General features: G+C 41.8%; 1 protein-coding gene across 2 annotated transcripts in view; it reads left to right on the top strand.

Annotated features, from left to right (window-relative positions):
• The window catches only part of RBBP8NL (RBBP8 N-terminal like), a 45,678-nt gene that overhangs the window by 8,818 nt on the left and 14,482 nt on the right, over positions 1-22,378 (top strand). The window contains exons 1-9 of one of the 2 annotated variants that reach the window (XM_087928910.1): positions 4,091-4,172; positions 5,157-5,325; positions 5,580-5,622; positions 9,786-9,881; positions 11,128-11,240; positions 12,153-12,225; positions 16,781-16,935; positions 18,206-18,288; positions 21,062-21,225. In XM_087928910.1, the coding sequence (XP_087785036.1) occupies positions 5,259-5,325; positions 5,580-5,622; positions 9,786-9,881; positions 11,128-11,240; positions 12,153-12,225; positions 16,781-16,935; positions 18,206-18,288; positions 21,062-21,225 (794 nt within the window). In that variant the 5' untranslated portion in view covers positions 4,091-4,172; positions 5,157-5,258. Of the gene's footprint in view, positions 1-4,090; positions 4,173-5,156; positions 5,326-5,579; positions 5,623-9,785; positions 9,882-11,127; positions 11,241-12,152; positions 12,226-16,780; positions 16,936-18,205; positions 18,289-21,061; positions 21,226-22,378 lie in introns of those variants that run through there. The other variant, XM_026697398.2, reaches the window with a different exon arrangement.

The following is a 22,378-nucleotide window of genomic DNA, read 5'->3' on the forward strand; positions in this document are numbered from 1 at the left end:
ACACTGGAAGTTTTAAGAAGAGATTGGACAACCATTTGTCTGAAATGGTATAGGGTTTCCTGCCTAAGCAGGGGGTTGGACTAGAAGACCTCCAAGGTCCCTTCTAACTCTGTTTATTCTGTTCTATTCTAATCTCCAACTATCACACCACCCCCCACAGTAACATGATCGCAATTCAAGCACTTGGCAACAGACTCACGTTGATCAGTTACGACCAGTTGCAGCATCTCTGGTCACGTGATCACAGTCTGAGACCTTTCCTAGTCAGTTTCCAACAAAGAAGCATCAGTTTAGGATTGCTTCAATCCCTTACCTTCCCCTGTTCTGCAGTGCTACTGTTCACACTGGTGGAAGTGTTTATGAGCCATGACTCATCTGTTGCAAATGTTGTAAAATGTGGATTGTTTAAATTGGATGTGAATTGGGTTATGAACTTGGGTGGTGGTGGGGAGGTTCCTTTGTTTTGTTTTGTTTTATGTATGGGTTCCCTGAGATCTGAAAATTATTTCTAGGGTAAAAAGCCGAGAAAGGTTACTCTATCTCTCCAAATTTGGAAACTTAAAGACTTCCCCAGCCAGCCAAGTTTGGAGAATTCAGGGTGTTGAAGTACACAAGTCTTTAAGTTGCCAATTTTGGAGACCCCCACTGGCTCTGATTAATTGTTCTAACTGTTACAGAAATTTATCTTTAGTTCTAGGTTGCTTCTCTCCTTGATTAGTTTTCCACCCATTGATTCTGGTCCTGCCCTCAGGTGCTTTGGAGAATAGCTTGACTCCCTCTTCTTTGTGGCAGCCCCTGAGATAATGGAACACTGCTGTCATGTCTCTCCTAGTCCTTCTTTTCGTCAAACTAGACATATCCAATTCCTGCAAATGTTCTTTATATGTTTTAGCCTCCAGTCCCCTAATTATCTTTGTTGCTCTTCTCTGCACTCTTTCTAGAGTCTCAACGTTTTTTTATCTCATGACAACCAAACCTGGATGCAGTATTCCAACTGCGGTCCTACCAAGGCATTGTAAAGTAGAACTAACACTTCACATGATCTTGATTCTACACTTCTGTTAATGCAGCTTTGAACAGTTGCTAAGCAAGTGGTGATTAAGCGAGGACTTACCTATATTACATATTGCCCACCCACCCCCACAAAACCTATGGATATAACCACAGAATCACTAGAATTGAGCACCTTCTTCTCTGTTTGATTCCAAATATTTAGAGTGAGACCAGGGAGGGATGGGCTTCAAAAATTTTAGCAACAGGTTCTCTGCCTGGTTGCTAGATGGGTGTGGTTATGGTGGGTGTGGCCTAATCGGTCTCCTGTACCACAGGAGGTGCATTTTTGCCCTCCCCGGGCTCCGGAGGCTTTCCTTGAGCCTCCAGGAGGACGAAAACAGCCTCCGGAGGCTCTCTGGAAGCCGAAAACGGGCCCATTTCCGGCCTTCCCAAACTTCCAAAAGGCCTGTTTTTCGCTCGCCTTGCACTTTCCTGCATCCAAAATGGTCCACGTGGGGACTCCTGGGAGGGGAGGGGCGGGGAGGGGTGGGTGGGGCCAGCCAGGAGTGGAATTTGGGGGGGGGTTCTCCGAACTGCACAGAATCTTAGCTAGGGGCTCTCCTGAACCCCTTCGAATCCCCAGCCCACCCCTGAGTGAGACAGTACGCATAGTAACTTTAATAGACTTTGCGAGGTTTTCTGACAACATCCTGAGGTAACAATTCAGCCAGGCTCACCTGCTCTGACGGAATGGAAATTGGAAAGCCAAGAATACCAGTCACAAGCTGGTTTCTGATTCAGGAGCAAGTGCCACGTGTCTGATCAGAAACAGTACTGTACTTCCGCCAGCCTTCCTGGGCCAGCTTTCAGCTCGAGATTGTCCTAGTCTGACCTTAGTGGCTTATGCAAAGTTTGACAAGCTGGATGGAGCAAGAGAGTACCATGAGCAGAGAATTGAAGATTGAAGAAATAGATTTGCAATCTCTTGGAAAGTCCGATTTAGTATTCCAGGCCTTGCAGAGCGGGGATACTTTGTGAAACATCTGGGGATGATCCGGGAATTGCTCTGACTGCCTGGAGATTTGCAAGAAAGATGTACAGGGGTGTGTGGTTTATTAGAAGCTGATATTAGACTCTATTCCAGTTATGCTATGATTAGAGGTGGACATGGCTGCTTCCTTGCATTATTCAACTGAGCTTGGCGGAGGACCCTTCTGTAAACTTCCTGAGAAAAATAACCGCTGGGTTGTATAAATAGGGACACAGAATCAAAATCAGGTGAAGTATTAGCACCGCTTTATAAAACTCTAGTAAGACCACACCTGGAATACTGCAAACAATTTTGGTCGCCATATTATAAAAAAGGTGTTGAGACTTTGGAAAAAGTTCAGAAAAAAGTAACTAAGATGATCAAAGGCCCGGAGACTAAAACATACAAAGAACGGCTGCAGGATTTGGGTTTGGCTAGTCTAAAGAAAAAAAGAATGAAGGGGTGACATGATAGCAGTATTCCAGCATTTGAGGGGCTACCACTAAGAAGAGAGGGTCAAATTATTCTCCAAAGCACCAGAGGGCAGGACAAGAAACAATGGATGGAAACTCATCAAGGAGAGAAGCAACCTGGAATTAAGGAGAAACTTCCAAACAGTGAGGACAATTAATCAGTGGGACAGCTTGCTTCCAAAAATCATGGGTGCTCCATCACTGATGTCTTTAAGAAGAGTCTAGACAGTCATTTATCTGAAATGGTATAGGTTCTCCTGCTTGAGCAGGAGCTGGACTAGAAGACCTCCAAAGTCCCTTTCCAACTCACTCACTCACTCACTCATTCACTCATTCACTCATTTGTTCGTTCGTTCAAATTTCTCCTTAGTTCTAGGCTGGATCTCTCCTTGACTAGTTTCCATCCTATTTAAGTAGATCCACTGCTTCTTGTCCTGCCTTCAGGTGCTTTGGAGAATAGCTTGACTCCCTCTTCTTTGTGGCAGCCCCTCAGATATTGGAAGACTGCTACGATGTCCTTCCTAGTCCTACTTTTCATTAATCTAGACATACCCAGTTCCAGCAACCATTCATTATATGTTTAACCTCCAGCCCCCTAATCATCTTTGTTGATCTTTTCTGCACTCTGTATATTTTATCCAGCAATTCTCTCCATAACATTGCATGCCATCTCTTTCTAAAGTCAGGGAAATCTGCCTTGGCAAATTAGCAGCCAAAGGAACTTTCCCAATTTCATAAACCCACAGATTTCTCTTTAACTTCCTTTCCTGGTGAAGTTACTAAACCTGCATTTCAACCACAGGTATGAATGCAATTTGAACTTCCTGGAAAGATTTACTCTCCTGAAAACTTTTCCCATCAGATTCTGTCATGGGACCTGAACAGATTTGGCAAAACTTCAAACTAGTATAGTTTGGAAACTCCTTAGGGAAATGAGACACTATTCAGTGGTCACGATAAATTAAGACTGATAGCTAAAGGATGTGCCCATGCAGTAATTGCCCATGACAAGTTAGGGAATTCAGAACAAAATCTATTTTCTTCCTTCAGCTTCCTACAATTGATTTGGAGCTTTGAAAAATGCTATACGCTTTATAGGTATCAGATGTGTTAGGTTTTATTTCCTATTAATAAAAGTTAATTAACTTATGTCCTTTAAAACATAAAGCTGGGCATAAAATAGGCTATAAACCAAGCCAAACCGTCCTTGTAGAGAAACATTATTTATATTATACACAGAAAACTGCTTCTAGGTATGTTATGAAGTACTAGCAAAGACACTGGAAACATGGAGGCTGATTGGAAAGATGGTTTATTGGTGAAGCAGAATTACACATGGGTGGTTCTGGGCAGCTGATCACATGGAGTTGAGAGTGAGGGGTTTTTATACCTTCTCTTGGGCTTTGAGCTTGAGCTTCCTGTTCCTGTGCAAGAACATGTATTCTATTGGCTGCTGTCAGACTCCCATGGAGCTATGCAGGGGTCATAGCCAGTAGTGGGATGCTGCCGGTTTGGACCGGTTCTAGAGAATCTGTAGTTCTGACCAACAGCTGGCCCCACCCACCCGCCCCCGCCCTATCCTGTTCTATATTTCCTTCTTTCTGGCTCAGTTGATTTGTGCAGCACAGCTGATTTCTCTGCCTCAGCTGTTCCATATACCGAGGCTGCCCTAGAAGGTAAGCAATTGAGCTTCACATTGCTATATTTTGATTGCAAAGCACACACTCACAGAACCAGCTGTTAAACCAGTTGTAGCCCACCACTGGATAGCTGAGGTTGTCTGAGCTCCCAGGTTTGGTTGAAGTTTGGCTGATGCAATATCCTTAGGAGGTTGTGCAATGTAGTGAGTTTTGCTGCTAGTGGGTTATTCCTATTATGTCCTGGAGGGCCGGGGTGGGATTCAAATTTTTTAACAAGCGGTTCTGTGGGCATGGCTTAGTTGGTGGGTGTGGCTTGGTGGTCATGTGACTGGGTGAGCTTGGTGGTCATGTTATTGGCTGGGTGTGGCCAACTCAATATCACTTGCATTGAGGCACGCAACTGGCCTCTCATGACTGTGGGGATGCTGTAATGGTCGTAAGTGTGAAAAATGGTCATAAGTCACTTTTTTCAGTGCCATTGTAACTTTGAATGGTCACTCCACACAAGCAAAGGAGGGGGAAAAAACTCCAGAGATGTTCCAGAGACAGGAAGTCTAGTCCTGCCAAGAATGTAATAAGGGTTAATGGAGAGGCAGTTTCTGTAAACAACACCAGAATGTTTCCTTCCTGCCTTCCTTACAGGATTAGGCCAGTAATTTCTTCTAACAACCGGTTCTCTGAACTGCTTAGAATGTCAACAACCGGTTCTACCAAATAGGTGCGAACTGGTAGAATCCCACCCCTGTGGAGGGCCATGTTTAATCCCATCATCCTGGAAACTGAAGGTCTTTTGTTTTGTAGATAGGAGGGCCCAGTCTTTCTTAATGGGCACAAAATATTTGCCGGGGGCTATTAAGAAAGACTTGGGGGCAGGGGTGGGATTCTACTGGTTAGGCCTGGTTTCATAGAACCAGTACCTCCGAAGAGCAGCTGACAAGATATTTCATTCTTCTAGGAGAGCGTCTTCCCTCACCAGGAAGGGGTTTTTTCTTTTTGCATCTCTAATTCTTTTCCTCTTAGGTCACAAGCTGAACACTAGCAGACAAAGAAAACTGTTCTGAAACCATCCAATCTGATTTCTTTCTCCCACCTTGGACTTATCCATGTGATGATAAAAGGAACATGGCCACTGAAAATTTTGCGGAAATCCTGATCAGACTCAAGGAAACACACGAGAAAGAAGTCCAAGGTAAGAAATGGGGTGTGAGTGTGTGTGTGTGTGTGTGTGAGAGAGAGAGAGAGAAAGAGAGAGAGGGAGAGGGAGAGAAATACAGCCACCATACTTGCCTGATGATTAATTGGCTGAATAGATTTGAGGTAGAGATGTTTAAAATGTAAGACTCGGGTTAAAAAGTGGATGAAAAGTAGAACAATTGCTGATTTTTGCAGAGTTGTGCATACAGCTTCGCTCAAAAGATCACAGGTTGTTTCTAACTCTTCCAGGCCTGCAAACCAAACTGAATGAGCTAACCAATGAGAAATGCCGGTGAGTAAAACAAATGCCATCTATCAGGCATGGATTCTTGGATTTCAGTTCTTTAGGACAAGACAAAATTGATTAAAATATAAAGTAAACTTTAAGATTCATCCCTATCATCTTAAGAGCTTCGGGCCTCAAAATCTTTATCTGGTATCTTCTGAGGGGAAAATCTGAACAAAATGATTTTGGAATAATGGTATGTTAAATATCTGCAATTGGCTGGTTGATCCACCCTAAGCCATAAATGACTACTCACCAAGCACAGTGTCTATGTGTGTCAAACCAGAATGAAGCCACGTTTTGTTTAGCATGATGGGCAAACAATTTCTGTCTCCTGAGGACAAATAGTCCATGATCTACAAACATTTGTTTAGTGACTGAAGCTAAAGTGGCACTGAAAAAATTAACTTATAACTGGTTCTCATGCTAGTGACCATTGCATTATCCTCACAGACACATGATCAAAATTTGATTGCTTGGCAACCTGCATGTATTTACAATAGTTAGAGCATCCTAGGATCATGGAGTCATTATTTGTGACCTTCCCAGCTGGCTTCCGACAAGTCAAGGGTGGGGAGTGGATTCACTAAACAACCCCATGGTTCACTTAACAACTGCAGTGATTCACTTAACATTTGTGGCAAAAAAAAAAATCATTGAAGTGCAACTCACTTATCAACCTCCTTGCTCAGCAGCAGAAATTCTTACCAATTGTGACTGTAAGTTGAGGACTATCCGTACTTTATTTAATCTTAATCATCCTATCAGCTCCCATTACAGGTAATCTTCAACCTATGGCCACAATTGAGTCTAAAATTTCTGTTGTTAAGTAAAGTATTTCTTAAGTGATTTTGCCTGATTCTACAATCTTTCTGGATGTTCTCCACTTTTTCATCAGTTTTCCCTGTTCTTTGTTCAATGTTCTCTGTTCTTTGTTCGATGTTCTCTATTCTCTTTTCAATATTCTCTGATCTTGCTTGAATATTTTGAATTCCTTGCATAATCATCTGCAGAGTCACTTTTTCTTGTTCTTTTTCTTGCTTTAACATTGTCTGCATTGAACATTGTCCTCCAGATGGTGGAGAGGAAGAAGTAGAAGTTGAAGAACCAGGAGCTGTAAATTTCCTACTCATTTTAAGCAATTCAAAATCTTCAGGTTCTTCTAAACCTTAATCCAATTGTGAAGTAACCAATTATAGTTCAAAATAAAAATAATAGAAAAAAGAAGCCCAATAATAATAATAAAAGAAAAAAGAAGGGAGGACAAAATTTCTTCAGGTTCTTGTATACCTTAATCCAATCAATAGTTAGATGAAAAAAAAGGCTTAAGAAAAAAAAAGGAAAAAAAGGAAAAGGAAAAATTCTTCAGGTTCTTCAACACCTTAATCCAATTGAAAGGTCTCAAATAGAAAAAAGTACATAAGAATAAACCAGAAAGGTAGATGAAAAAACAAAAATACCAGGAAAGGGGGAAAAAAGGCTTTTAAGGCTTTCCCTTTAAAATAAAAAGCAAACGTAGAGATTGGACTTCCAAAGAAAAAAAGAAAAACAAAGACAAGTTCCAACAAAGCCAAAAACCCATATAGTTATTACAAAAAAAAAAGATAAAAAGAAATACAATAAAGCTGGTGAGGACGGATAGCACAACTTAGAAAAAGTAAAAAGGGCACACTGCACTTTGTTTAATTATCCAAGGCTCTTATTATAACTCTCTTCTCCAAAGACTTATCACCTTTTCCCCCCCTAAGTTTCAACACCAGACTCCAGCTGTTGATAGAAACCCAGAAGAGCACCTGCAATAATACTCTCCCATGCTCTTCCCTCTATCTTATCAAATAGCAATGTCCTTGAAAAAGAGTCTCAGTTCTTTCTTTCTCAGCCTTGTCTGGTCACAGGGAAATAGAATATTTTCAAGCCTCTAGTTGGCAGTGTTACAAAGTTTCTTTGCTCTCACTTTCCCCCTCCTTTTCCGAGCAGGATATAATAAGTTAATAAAAAAAAGAAAAAGATATTTTAAAAAATGAAATAACTAAAGGGAGCCTCTAGCCTAAAATATCACAAAATCACAAAAATATCACAAAAAAAGAAGAAAAAAATAGATATAAACAAAAAAACCAGTCCAGTTTCAAAATACAAGATCATATATAGAAAATCCAGCAATGAGGAAAAAAAAAACACATTACTTTGACATTCCTGTTTAAAATCGCCGCTTAATGACTTCTGTCAAAACTTTTACAGATTCTTTCTCTTCCTTAGGGTGTCCTTTCAGATTTTAGAATAAAGAAAAAGTTCTCACCAAACTGGCACACTCTCTCTTTCTGTTCTCTTCTGTTTCGGAGCTGTCCCAACTTCAGCAGCTTTAATGGCTGCCTCTTTGCCGCTGGCAAGAAGAGCTTCTCCTGGATCTACCAGGGACTTTGTGGTATCCCTGGGATTGACAGGAAGCGCTCTTCACTTTCACCGTCTCTTCGGGACGGTTTAGATCCGATTGGACCGTCCAGAAGCAAAGATATCGGCAGCGATCTCAGACCTCCAAGATCGCATGCCGTATCGCTGCGACGCCAGCTCCGCCCTCCCTGATTCTACAATCTTTCTGAATAGAAATAGAAATAGAAAAAACAGAGTTATATAGAATATATAGAATAACAAAATGGGAGGGACCTTGGAGGTCTTCAAGTCTAATCCAACCCCTGCGCAGGCAGGAACCCCTATACCATTTCAGACAAATGGTTGTCCAATCTCTTCTTTAAAACTTCCAGTATTGGAGAATTTATGACTTTTGGGTTGTTTGACTGATTAATTCTTCTAACTGTCAGGAAATTCCTCCTTAGTTCTAGGTTGCTTCTCTCCTTGATTAGTTTCCATCCGTGGCTTCTTGTCCTGCCTTCAGGTGCTTTGTGGAATAGCTTGACTCCCTCTTCTTTGTGGCAGGCCCTGAGATATTGAAACACTGGTATCATGTCACCCATAGTCCTTCTTTTCATTAAACTAGACATATCCAGTTCCAGCAACCGTTCTTCATATGTTTTATCCTCCAGTCCCCTAATCATCTTTGTTGCTCTTCTCTGCACTCTTCCTAGAGTCTCAACATCTTTTTTACATCGTGGCAACCAAAACTGGATGCAGCATTCCAAGCGTGGCCTTACCAAGACATTATAAAGCGGTATTAACACTTCACATGATCTTGATTCTATGCCTCTGTTAATGCAGCCTAGAACTGTGTTGGCTTTTTGGCAGCTGTAGGACACTGCAGGTTCATATTTAAGTGATTGTCCACTAGGACTCACCGTTACTACTATTGATCCAGGTACTACTTATACTGAACGTGTGCATTTAGTTTTTCTTGCCCAAATGTAAAACCTTTTTTTTTCACCATTAAATTTCATTTTGTTAGATAGCACCCAATGTTCAAGTTTATCAAAATCCTTATGAATGTTTAGCCTATCTGGAGTGTTGGCTATTCCTGACAGCTTGGTGTCGTCTACAATTTTAATGAGTTCCTCATCTATCCCCACATCCAAATCATTGATGAAGATGTTGAAGAGTACTTGGATGGGACCTTGGAGGTCTTCTAGTCCAACCCCCTCCTCAGGCAGGAAACCCTATACCATTTCAGACAAATGTCCAATCTCTTCTTGAAAAGATCAAGTGTTGGAGCATTTACAACTTGTGGAGGCAAGTCATTCCACTGAATAATTGTTCTAATAGTTAGGAAATTTCTTCTTAGTTCTAGATTGCTTCTCTCCTTGATATCCTTTCCATCCATTCTTGCCACAGTTGTTAAGTGAATCACTGCAGCTGTTAAGTTAGTAACGCAGTTGTTAAGTGAATCTGGTTTCCCCATTGACTTTGCTTGTTAGAAGGTTACAAAAGGTGGTCACGTGGCCCTGGGATACTGCAAACCTAAAAAATATGAGTCAGTTGCCAAGCATCTGGATTTTGATCATGTGACCAATGGATGCCACAATGGTTATGTGTGAAAAATAAGTCATTTTTTTCCACGGAATGAACTGTTGTTAAGTTACAAACTTCCTATACTTTAGTTTGAAAGTGTCAAACCAAACTTTACTTTCCAACATGCAGTTTGAAAGAGAAAGTCAAGGAGAAATGGCAGAGATGCGTTTTGATACCTGGGAATAATATTTTTTTTCCTCCTTCTCCCTTTTTAGGGACAACCAGAGAATTGAAGAGCTCTTTACCAAAAACCACCAATTGCGTGAACAACAAAAGGGACTTAAAGAAAATGTGAAAGTCCTGGAAAACAGGTAAACAGCCTCATCCTGTTTTAAGGGGCATCTGCACAATAGGGGAAGGTTAAAAGTGTCATCGTGGCCACAACCACACAACTGAACATTTCTTTCATAAAAATTGGACAAGGTTAATCCAGTAATCCAGGTTGGGCAAGTTGTATAAACCCAGTTATTGATATCACATACCTACAATAATTAATATATGAGCATCATAATTATAATCAATATACTGAACATCATTATCAATACAATGAACATAATGCACACATATCCACTGGAAATTGGCAATATGAGGTAGTTTTGAGTGCCCGTTTGATATGATTTCTATTTTAGCTGAACTTGACTTTCAAGCATTCCATCCTGGTGAGAAAATATATATCAGGGTTAGAAAAGCGGAATCTAGATTAACAGAGTTGGAAGGGACCCTGAAGGTCTTCTAGTCCAACCCCCTTCTCGAGCAGAAGAGCCCATACCTTCTGGACAAATGTTGGCCAATCTCTTCTTTAAAACTGTCCACAACTTCTGGAAGCAAGCCTGATTAATTGTGACAGGAAATTTCTCTTTACTTCTACGTCGGATCTCTCTTTGAGAAGCTTCTGTCTTTTATTTCTTATCCTCAGGTGCTTTGGAGAATAGCAGTCTGTGACAGTCCCTCAAATATTGGAAGACTGCTGTCATGTCACCTGTAGTCCTTCTCTTCATTAGAATAGATATACTTAATTCATCATAAAGCTTAGCTCCCACGCACCCCCCATCCTCCCCCACCCCCCCAACCAATTTTCTAGCTTTTGGGCAAATAAATAATGATTCTGAAAAATCTGAGTCCAAAAGTGGGCTGATGAAATATGCTTGAGGAAAAAAAAGAAAATCCACTGCCAAGATGGTCAGAAATTTGGGTCTGAGGCACAAATGGAATTTGAAAAAGCATCTCCATGGTTTTCATAAAGAGGAAAGAAGGAAGGAAGGAAGGAGGGAGGGAGGGAGGGAGGGAGGAAGGAAGGAAGGAAGGAAGGAAGGAAGGAAGGAAGGAAGGAAGGAAGGAAGGAAGGAAGGAAGGAAGGAAGGAAGGAAGGAAGGATATTTAGACTTGCAAGATATCTGTTATTCTAACCTTTTCATAAAAGTAATATTAGCATTTATGACTTTGGTTTTCAAGTCTGGTCTACCTTGAAGTTCTAACAGTGGGGTTGGTGCAATATGTCTGCTCCCAGTTGGGTTTGCTGCTCTAAAAACACCACCCTGCCATTTTAATTACTTAAAGGTTGCGAGCTGGACTCTGTGACAGATGCCAAGTGACCCAAGAACTTGCAAAGAAGAAGCAACATGAGTTTATGAAGGCCCATTTTCAAAGTCTTCAACACATCTTCATCCTAAGTAAGTTCAGCAAATAAAGAGATACCTGGAATAGGTCGAGTCAAAATATGGAAGATCCTCCAGTTGAAAGATTTTGAAGTTGCAAACTTCATACAATATATTTAGTATCAGAAACCAGTTTTTCTGATGCCGGAAAATGCCATTTCTTATATTATAAGTTGTGGTGGCGTAGTGGTTAGAATGCGGTATTGCAGGCTACTTCTGCTGATTGCCATCTGCCAGCAATTTGGCAGTTCGATCTTGACCGGCTCAAGGTTGACTCGGGCTTCCATCCTTCCAAGGTTGGTAAAATGAGAAGCTGGATTGTTGGGGACAATATGCTGATTCTGTAAGCCACTTATAGAGGGCTGTAAAGCACTGTGAAGCAAGATATATATATATATATATATATATATATATATATATATATATATATATATATGTATGTATGTATGTATGTATGTATGTATGTATGTATACGTATACACACACACACACACACACACACACACACACACATATATATATATATATATATATATATATAGAGAGAGAGAGAGAGAGAGAGATGATAGATAGATAGATAGATAGATAGATAGATAGATAGATAGATAGATAGATAGATAGATAGGTAATAGATAAGTCTAAGTGCTGTTGCTATATATGTAGGCTTGAGGGAAGGAGCTTGGTAGTTTTTCATTGTAAGTTTTGTGAGAGATGCAAAGAATGTTAAGTAATTGGTGGATCCTCCTTTCCAATTATCCATGTCCTCCTTTTCCTGTTCAGATACCTGGTAGCCCTAGGCCTGGGGCACACATGTTCTCTTCTTTCCATCTATAATCTTGATCTCATCTTAGCCCAAAGTCCCAGAACATCTGGAGGGCTGGGGAAAGTTGATCTAATCCAACATTTTTCTCTTTCTTTCCATTCCAGCTAATGAACTGAATAAGCTGAGAGAGGAAAACAAGAGCCTGAAGGAAGATTTGAAGAGGTTATGTGGCCCAGAGTGAGTGTTCCCAACTTTATCTCTTGGTGTTTGGAATATTGAAGAGGTTATGTGGCCCAGAGTAAGTGTTCCTAACTTTATCTCTTGGTGTTTGGAATACTTCAAAGTGAAACCAATATGGCTGCCTTCTTCATAGCAAAAGTGGGCTATCCCAGAATGTCTTCCTCCTGAAAAGGTCTTGGGAAAGGTCTGAGAAACCTTGAGGTCTACTTGGCCAATTAACTATGGAGATTCTCAGTCATCCAGGTCATGGTTGTCCCACAGGTGCTTTTTTCAAGAGGCAACTGGACTTTCTGGTTTTTCTTTGAAGGCGTTTCGCTTCTCATCCGAGAAGCTTCTTCAGCTCTGACTGGATTGGGGGGAATGGAAGGATTTATACTCCTTGCAGGCAGTTGGTCATTTGCTTTCTTTTAAAGAGTCATTGAAGCCACCTAGAGGTTTATCTGTGTCATCAGAGTCACCTGAGTAGTACAAATTGGTGTGCACTTTCAGCTCTGAACACAGGGAGTTCAAAGTGAGATGGATTTGAAGGATCTCAAGAGATTCTGGTAGGCTTTGTGTTCCATTACTGGAGAAGAAAATGTCTCAGTTAAATTTAGAAAGAGTTTGAGTCCTAACAGGAGTAGCAAAACCTGTGGTTGGACCCATATTTTTTTTTTTTTTGGCTTGCAAGTGAGAACTTGCATAAAGTTTCCAAAACAGAGAAATCAACGTTTTGACACAAAGACATTTAGCAGATGAAAAAGGCTTCTACATCTTGGTATACATACTCCTCAAATTATAACCATTTGGTTAGTGACCACTCGAAGGTACAACGGCACTGAAAAAAGGGACTTTGACCATTTTTTACACTTATGACCATTGCAGCATCCCCATGGTCACATGATCAAAATTCAGATGCTTGGCAACTAGCGTGCATTTATTACAATTGCAGTGTGCCATAGTTTGACCAGCACAGTCAATGGGGAAGCCAGATTCACTTAACAACCAAGTTACTAACTTAACAGGTGCAGTGATTCACTTAACAACTGGTCAAGAAAAGTGATGAAATGGGACAAAATTCACTTAATAACTATCTTGCTTAGCCACTGGAGTTTTGCGCTCAATTGTGGATGTAAGTCAGCAACTAGCTGTATACAATTCTCTACTGAGAGATTGTCTAACATGGGTGTTCAAGCGAGCATTTAGCACTAGTGTTTGACTTTTCTTTAGCTATCTTGAAAAATGTGTTAAGTACAGGTAGTTTTCAACTTACAACCGTTTGATTAACAACTGTTCGAAGTTACGACAGCCCTGAAAAAGTGACCGGACTTGAAAATATCAAGTCAAATGACTTGAAAAAAAATGAGGGTTCTCACACCTCCGCCCATCACAGCATTCCCACAATCACACGAGCAAAATTCAGGTGTTTGATAGCTTATCTCTATTAATGAAGGAGAATATTAGTATCTCATAGAGTTGCTCTCTGAGCTTGCTTGTTTTCTTGCAGATGTTTCATTACCCAAACTACGTAACCTCATCAGTGCTAGATGATAGATAGATAGATAGATAGATAGATAGATAGATAGACATAGATAGATAGATAGATAGATAGATAGATAGATAGATAGATAGATAAGAGACAGACAGACAGATAGATAGACAGACAGACAGGCGGATATAGATGATAGACATAGATAGATGGATAGATAGATGGATAGATAGATAGATAGACAGACAGACAGACAGACAGACAGATAGGAGAGGTCCTTGGTGCTCTCTGAACTTGCTTGTTTTCTTGAAGATGTTTCAATACCCAACTAGGTAACATCTTCAGTGCCACAGCCGTGCTATACACAGTTTGGGTAATGAAACATCTGCAGGAAAACGAGCAAGCTTAGAAAGCATCAAGGACCTTTCAACCATTCTCTATTCTAGAATTGCCATTTTGGTCCTTGTCCTTGAAAGTTGCTGAAATTTTTCAGTTATGGGTAAAGTTGTTTTTAGTTCTGGAAAAGAAAGAGCAGTTAGCAATGAAACCGTGATATATAAAACTCTCCAAGATTTCCTGGGTCTTTTCCAAAGCTGACTTCAGCATTCATTTATTTAACGTGGTTGTCATCCCAAGACATTGGTGATAATTTATGGCTGGGAAACTCAATTGTTCATCATCTGGTTTAGCCTGGTCACCACAATACAAAAAAAGATGCTGTGATCTTAGGAAGCCTGCAGAGAAGAGCAGAGAAGACAAGAGGCTAAACTGTACAATGAAAGGTTGCAGGAACTCGGTATGTCTTCTACTCTAACTAAGAGAAGGACGAAGGGTGACAGGATAGCAGTCTTCCAGTTTTGAGGGGCTGTCTCAGAGAACAGAGGGTTGTCCTGATCTCCAAAGCACCTCAGAGCAGGACATGAAGCAACGGGTGGAAGATTATTAAAAAAGAGAAGTCCAACCTAGAAGAAATTTCCTGAAAGTGAGAACAATTAATTAGTGAAACAACAAAAGTTGTGGCTACTCCATCACTGAAGGTTTTCAAGAAGAGACAGGACGGCCATTTGTCTACAATGGTATAAGGCAAACTTATGGCATGCATGCTACAGGTGGCATGTGGAGCCATTTGTGTGGGCCACAGCCAAACTTACCTGTACTGTGCATGCACGTGCCTCCCAGCTCATTTTTGGCCCATTTGAGGCCTTTTTTCAGCCTGCCTGAGAAGCGAGGGAAGCTTCTGCAGCCTCGGGAGGCTGAAAAACGGGCCTTCCAGAAATACCGGAAGTGCCCATTTTCAGCCTCTGGAGGGTCTCTGGAGCCCAGGGGAGGCTGTTTTCACCCTCTTGGGGACTTGAGGGAAGCCTCTGCAGCTTCAGGAGGCCGAAAAACGGGCCTTCCAGAAATACCGGAAGTGCCCATTTTCAGCCTCTGGAGGGCCTCTGGAGCCTGTGGGAGGCCGTTTTCACCCTCCTGGGGGCTTGAGGGAAGCCTCTGGAGTCTTTGGAGGCCGAAAAACAGGCCTGTTTTGTCGCTTCTGGTATTTCCAGTATTACCTGCAGTGCAGGTAAGGGGGCATGAGGGGGTGTTGTGTGTGCATGTGCAGAAGGGGGCAGGGTGTATTGCCGTCTGGGTACTGACATGCGAGCACTTGCAAGCGCAATTTTTTGGCATGGGAGCCCAAAAGGTTCGCCACCAGTGGTATAAGGTCTCCTTCTTGAGCAGGAGGGTGAACTAGAAGACCTTCAAGGTTCCCTCCAACCCTATGACAGATAGTCCTCGACCTACAAAAGTTCCTTTAGTGACTGTTCAAAGTTACCACAGCACTGAAAGTAGTGACTTATCACTCTTTTTCATGATTATGACCTTTTCAGCCTCCTCCTTTTGACCATGAGATCAAAATTCAGACGTTTGGCCACTGGCTCCCATTTACTCATATTTAAAGATAAATCATATTTATATTTATGATGGTTGCAGTGTCCCTGGGATGTCATGGGATCCCCTTTTGCGACCTTCTGACAAGCAAAGTCAATGGGGAAGGCAGATTCACTCAACAACCGGGTTACTAACTTATCAACTGCAGTGATTCGCTTAACAACTGGGGCAAGAAATGTCGTAAAATGGAGCAAAGCTCCCTTAACAAATGTCTCCCTCCCTTAAACAACAGATGTGTTGTTGGGCTCACCCGAGGATTATCTATGTTCTAGGTTCTAGAAAGTGACTTCAACTGTCAGCAGGTGGCACTATTGCTGTATTGGAAATGTAGCACCAGAAAATCCAAAATGCAAACCTGGAAGTGACAACAATGTCCGTGATTACCAAGGTTGTTTTGTACTCAACTTGATCCCAGGCCGCTCTGCTCTTGGTGAGGCTAGTGAGAAAACAGCTGACCTTTCAAAGGCTTTTCGAGAATAAAACCAATGTAAGATCCTCCTTCATTGGAAGGTGCACTTGAACCCTTTGGAATGAATGAAGAACAGCACAAATTGGGTCGCTCAAGCAGGGCCCTTGGGTAGACTCTAGGCTGCCTGTGAATTCACTGCCCGCAAGAGAAATAAATATGGCATGAATAAGCAAGGATAAAAGCAAAGTCCTATTTTACTGCATATTTTACTGCATGCAGTCTATCAATCAGAATAGAGCTGGAAGGGACCTTGGAGGTCTTCTAGTCCAGCCCCCTGCTCAAGCAGGAAATCCTATAGGCCTACACCATTCCAGAGACACCTCTGTCCAGTCTCTTCTTAAAGCCCTCCAGCGGTGAAGCACCCGCGACTTCTGAAGGCAAGGTGTTCCACTGGTGAATGGTCCTCAGTGTTAGGAAGCATCTTACTAGCTCCAGGTTGCTTCTCTCCTTAATTAGTCCCCATCCATTGTTTCTTGTCCTGCCTTCGGGTGCTTTGGAAAATAAAGTGACGCTCTCTTTGTTCCCAAATCACGCAGTGCCAAAGATGCCTGGGTTCTGTTTTTTTTTCTTTTTCTTTTCTTCCCAGGACTATTATAAAAGCCCATGCGAGACCTACAGACCGATGCATTTACACCCTCTCATGTTTCATCTTTGTTTTCGTATGTTTTCTTTCTGCGCAACAGGGACAGGCCAAAAACTTTCAAAGGGCAGCCCAGAGAAGAAAACTTCGTCCCAGGCGTCTCTTTGTCTATCCTCTCCAGCCGAAGCAGGAAACCGAGCGTTGGGAAAAACACGAGCCCAGAAACTGAAGACGAGTGTCCCGAGCCGCTGGAAGGAGGCACGTTTCTTCTGCAAGTGGGCCCAGTTTGCTCTTCAGTCAGTTCTAGATCGGGAGCCTAGCAGAACCTCCAGCAGCAGAGAGACGCTACCTTAAGATATCTAGCTCCCTGCTTTGCACGTCAGAGAGCCCAGATTTAAGCCACTTCGTCCTAAAATTCTGGGGAAAATCTTGTCTAAAACCATACCCTGTTGCTCTCAACCGGAGTGAGAGATAGACGTAGTCCTCTACGTACAACCATTCATTTAGTGACCGTTTGAAGTTACAAAGGGCACTGGAAAAAATGACTTTCATGCTTACAACCATCGCAGCATTCCCACGGCCTTGTGATGAAAATGTATTTATTTTGTTCAAAAGTATCATTTATCTTTATTTTATTGTTTTACTAATTAAATGTATATGCCACCCGCCTGGCAGTCACGTGACTCTAGGTAGCTTACAACATGCCGAATTTGGGCGTTTGGCAACTGGCATGTATTTACAACGGCTGCAGCGTCCCAGGGTCACGCAATCGCCACGTGTGACCTGGCTTCCGACAGACAAAGTCAAGGGGTGAAGCCAGACTTGCTTAACAACAACACGATTCATTTAACAACCATGGCGGAAAAAAAACCCAATAAAAACCAGCGATGTCTCACTCAAGAACTCTCCTGGAAATTCAAAATCCCAATTGTGGTCGTAAGTCGAGGACTACCTATCCTGAGCCAAAAAGGTCCATTGTACCTAGTGCCTTCTCAATGGATTGGGACTAAAACTCCCAGAATTTCCAGCATATTTTAGGAGTTGTTAGCAATGTTGTTAGCAATTTTAGGAACTGGATTCTCAGTGGATCCAGAGAGATCCAGTTTGGGAAGGATGCAGAGGTGGTATTCAGCAGGTTCTGACAGGTTTTGGAGAATCGGTAGTAGAAATTTTGAGTAGTTCGGAGAACCATAGCAGAAATTTTGAGCAGAATACCCTCTCTGATTGGCCCCGCCGCATCTATTCTCCACCTACCGAGTCCCAGCTGATTGGCTGGGTCTTCTTTTGTTGCCCTGCACAGGAGAACGGAGCTGGAAAGCAGGTTAGTGGGATGGGGAGGGAATGGGGATTTTGCAGCAATTTTCCCCTGCCGCACCCACCAAGCCATGCCCACCAAGCCATGCCCATAGAACTGGTAGTAAAAAAATTTGAATCCCACCACTGGAAGGATGGTTAGCAGTTTAAAAAGAGAAACATCTCTACTTGTAGCACTAGATCATCTGAAATAAATGTTATTTTCTTCTTACAGATGAGTCTCCTGAACACAGACTTTCTCCAGAAAGCAGGATCTCCCCTAATATCCTTCTCCAGGGAGACCATGCTCTGGATATGGTAACTTATTTCCTATCTAACTTTAGTCTTTTTTGTCTTCTCTTCCTGAATTTGATTCTTGATCTTGGGCTAAAAGCTCTCCTGAAGGTGAGCATAGAAATTATTAGTAGGAAACAGTTTAAGAGCTGTGATGGCGCAGTGGTCAGAATGCAGTACTGCAGGCTAATTCTGCTGACTGCCGTCTGCCAGCAGTTTGGCAGTTCGATCCTGACTGGTTCATGGTTGACTCAGCCTTCCATCTTTCCCAGGTCGGTAAAATGAGAACCCAGATTGTTGGGGGCCATAGGCTGACTCGTTTAGAAGAGCTGTAAAGCACTGTAAAGTGGTATATAAGTCTAAGTGCTTATTGCTATCACTTCTGGACACTTCACAGTTGGCTTGAAACTAGCAAAGTTAGGGTTAAGTTATATAGTATCAGAAACCAGTATTTCCGATGCTGGAAAATTCCATTTCTTATATTATATGCATGGTGGCGCAGTGGTTACAATGCATATTGAAAACTAATTTGCAGGCTGCGATCTGCCAGCAATTCGGCAGTTCAATTATGAACTGTCATGTCTCAGTGGTTAGAATGCAGCATTGCAGGCTAATTCTGCTGACTGCCGATTGGCAGTTCTATCCTGACTGGCTCAAGGTTGACTCAGCCTTCCATCCTTCTGAGATGGGTAAAATGAGGACCCAGATTGTTGGGGGGGCAATAGGCTGACTCTGTACACTGCTTAGAGAAGGCTGTAAAGCACTGTAAAGTGGTATATAAGTCTAAGTGCTATTGCTATATAATCAGAGATGTCCAACTTTGGCAACTTGAAGACTTGTGGACTTCAACTCCCAGAATTTTGGAGTTAAAAGTCCTTGAGTCTTAAAATCATCAAGGATGGACAACCTGAAGGCTGGATAAAGTGAGAGAAGAAATCATGTCACAGCTTCTCTGTAAAAATGTTGACTATCTGCCCAAATTATTAACCCAATGTTTAACAAGCAATTATGTTTAATGTCCATATTTTACACAAGCTGGAGAATTTGGCTTGACATGTCCCGGGATTATTCTTTCTTTCTTTCTTTCTTTTTTTTAAGAAAAACTTTTATTAAATATTAAAAAAAAGAATAAATACAAAATACAATACAACTCATTAAAACAAAAAACACTGTAAATATTACAAATCATTTTGATGCTGCTTATATACCAAATGTTGTTCCAATACATATTTCACATTCCTGGTGATTTCTCATACATTTAACTTCTTTAAACTATTCTTTCCTTATTTATTTACTTGCTTATTTCTAAAATTTATCCATTTGTACCAGTTTTCCCAGACTGTATAGTACTTTGAGTCTTCCTTTTCTTTTAATTTTAGAGTAATTTGTCCATTTCAGCGCAATTGTAGATTTTGGGGATTATTAAACTCTCTGTTGGCATGTGGTCTCCTTTCCAACATTGTGCGAGTGCTAGGGATTATTTTTTCAACTGCAGCCTTCAAAGTGATCTATTCATAATCTATATTTATTATGAGCTGGTCACCTGGGATCTTTCCAATTTAAAGGCTCTGTTCTAACTTACTTAATTGGAACACTTGGGAGATAACCGTATTGTAGGAACAGCAAAACTGGGTTAATTAACTGGCCTAGTCAACCACTGTAATTCCAGAGGGTTATTTTTAACCCAAAGTGAACCTAGGCATATCCAAGGGTTACACTCGCCCCAAAAGGCCAACCAGCTGATCCATTTTACATTCTCAATCTCTTTTTCTTGAAGACCTGGGGGGAAGGGGCTGAAAAATTAACCTTTGCCATTCTAGAACTTATCACCATGGGCTGATACCACAGAACACAGCATTCTGGTTGGCTGCAGTGTCTATGCCCAGTCTGAAAGAGGGAATTTATATCTATCAAGCAATAGATAGATAGATCATCTGACTGTCTATAATTTTTGTGTGATGACCCGAGTCATGGCACAAAGGCAACATCATCAGATAATCAGTAGGAGTCCCGTTATTAGCTCCAACTTCGCCCCCAATGTCCTGGTTACCTTCTGGCTCTCCCAGACTCTCCCAGCCTTTGGCTGCAGAAAATCAAATCCAAAACATGGTCAACAAAAACTGTAACTATAAGTCCAATCAAGGCAAAATAAGGTAATTGGTCCGACAGGGCAGGAGCCAGAATTCCAGACGTGAAGGCATGGCAATAGCTCCACATGGTTGGGAAGATGCCAGGAACACAGATAAGCAAAGTCAACACAAGATAAACTCACGTTTGCTCCCAGCAGCTGCCGCACTCAGCATGCATTTCTTTTAAACTCTCATTCCCAGGTGTGGCTAATGAAGGGAATCAGGGCCCTTTCCCCTCCCGTAAGCCATGCAACCCATGTTCTCTTCTCCGAACTCCCTCTCCCTTGTTCTACCTCTCCCCTGATCTGCCCAGCTGGACTTTTCCCTTCCCCAGTTTCCTCCACAGCCAACAGAGCCACACTCCCACTCCCTGTCAGCTGTTCATCTTCCTCCTCGTATTCAGACTCCGACAGGGACATGACACTTTAAATTGTCATCTCCCTGGGGCCCTGGGCAGTGTATAATAAAAAAGTGCCAAAACATAAAAACAGTGATAAAAGTTAAAATTTTAGAAGGAAGTAGGGCTGATTAAACACTGTTAAAATTAGTTAAAAGAGGAAGGGGGGGAGGGTTCTCAAGCAACTAGCCAACCCCACAGCTGCAAGCTCCTCCGGGCTCCCCATGTGAGACCCATGTTTTGACTGGTCTCTTCCTTCCTCTGTTTTTAGAGCTCTCAGAAGAGGGTCAACCAATTGCAGGGAACCGTTGAGCTGAAGAGAACAGGATCCCGAACCTCCTCACAAGAAAGAGATTACCCAGAAAGTGACTCCCCACCCCTTACAAGCAAAACACCACCATCTCCTCACTGTGATCAAAGTCCCAGCTTTGAAGCGTAAGTGGTCATCTCTCCAATAATACCTACATTGCAGGTAGTCCTCGACTTACACGATCGCAATTGAGTCTTGTTGCTCAACAAGGCAGAGGTTACGCAAGTTTTGCCCCATATTACGACCTTTTTTGTCGCTGCTGTTCAGTGAATCCCTCTGGGTGTATCATCCAACAAAAGATGTCCATAGCCAAAAGTCATTAATCATGCTCTCCAATTACATTTTTGTGCGGCAGAAGCTTCAGTCATCTAATCAGTCTTTGAAGAAAATATGAATGGAATGTACTTTTGATTCCACACTGCCAGCTGCTCTTTGAAACACCCTCCCCTTCTTTCTTTTGTCAACTATAAAACGTTTATACAAAATGTTCTATGAGTTGACATTCTGCAGTTGTCAGTAACATGGTTGTTAAGTGAATTTGGCTTCCCTCATTAGCTTTGCTTGTCAGAAGGTTGCAAAAGGGGATCACATGACCCCGGGGCACTGCAACCGTCATAAATACAAGTCAGTTGCCAAGAGTCCGAATTTCGATGACGTGACCAGGGAGATGCTGCAACGGTCATAAGTGTGAAAAACGGTTATAAGTCACTTTTTCCTGTGCCGTTGTAAGTTCAAACAGTCACTAAATGAATGGTTGTAAGTCCAGGACTACCTGTACAGTCTTCAACTTCCTTCTGGATAAGAAGGGCATTTTTCTAGAGTAAAAACTCTATGCCTTTTAGTCCACCTACATTCTATTCATCACCCTCATTCTCATTCCATCTGCATTGCAATTACTATTAATTCTCCCATCCTTCCTTTTACCCATCCCTTCCCACTTGTGACTGTATGACTGTAACTTTGTTGCTGGTATCCTTACGATTTTTATTGACTGTTTCCTAGTATGATTTGATTCCTTATTTGTACCCTATGACTATTATTAAGTATTGTACCTTACGACTCTTGACAAATGTATATTTTCTTTTATGTACACTGAGAGCATTTGCACCAAGACAAATTCCTTGTGTGTCCAACCACACTTGGCCAATAAAGAATTCTTATTCTACTCTACTCTACTCTACTCTACTCTACTCTACTCTACTCTACTCTACACTCTACTCAACTCTACTCTACTCTACACTCTACTCAACTCAACTCTACTCTAAACTCTACTCAACT

Source organism: Pseudonaja textilis, chromosome 3 (assembly GCF_049901715.1).
Source record: "Pseudonaja textilis isolate UNSWEBS1 chromosome 3, rPseTex1.2, whole genome shotgun sequence".
Classification (NCBI taxonomy): Eukaryota; Metazoa; Chordata; class Lepidosauria; order Squamata; family Elapidae; genus Pseudonaja; species Pseudonaja textilis.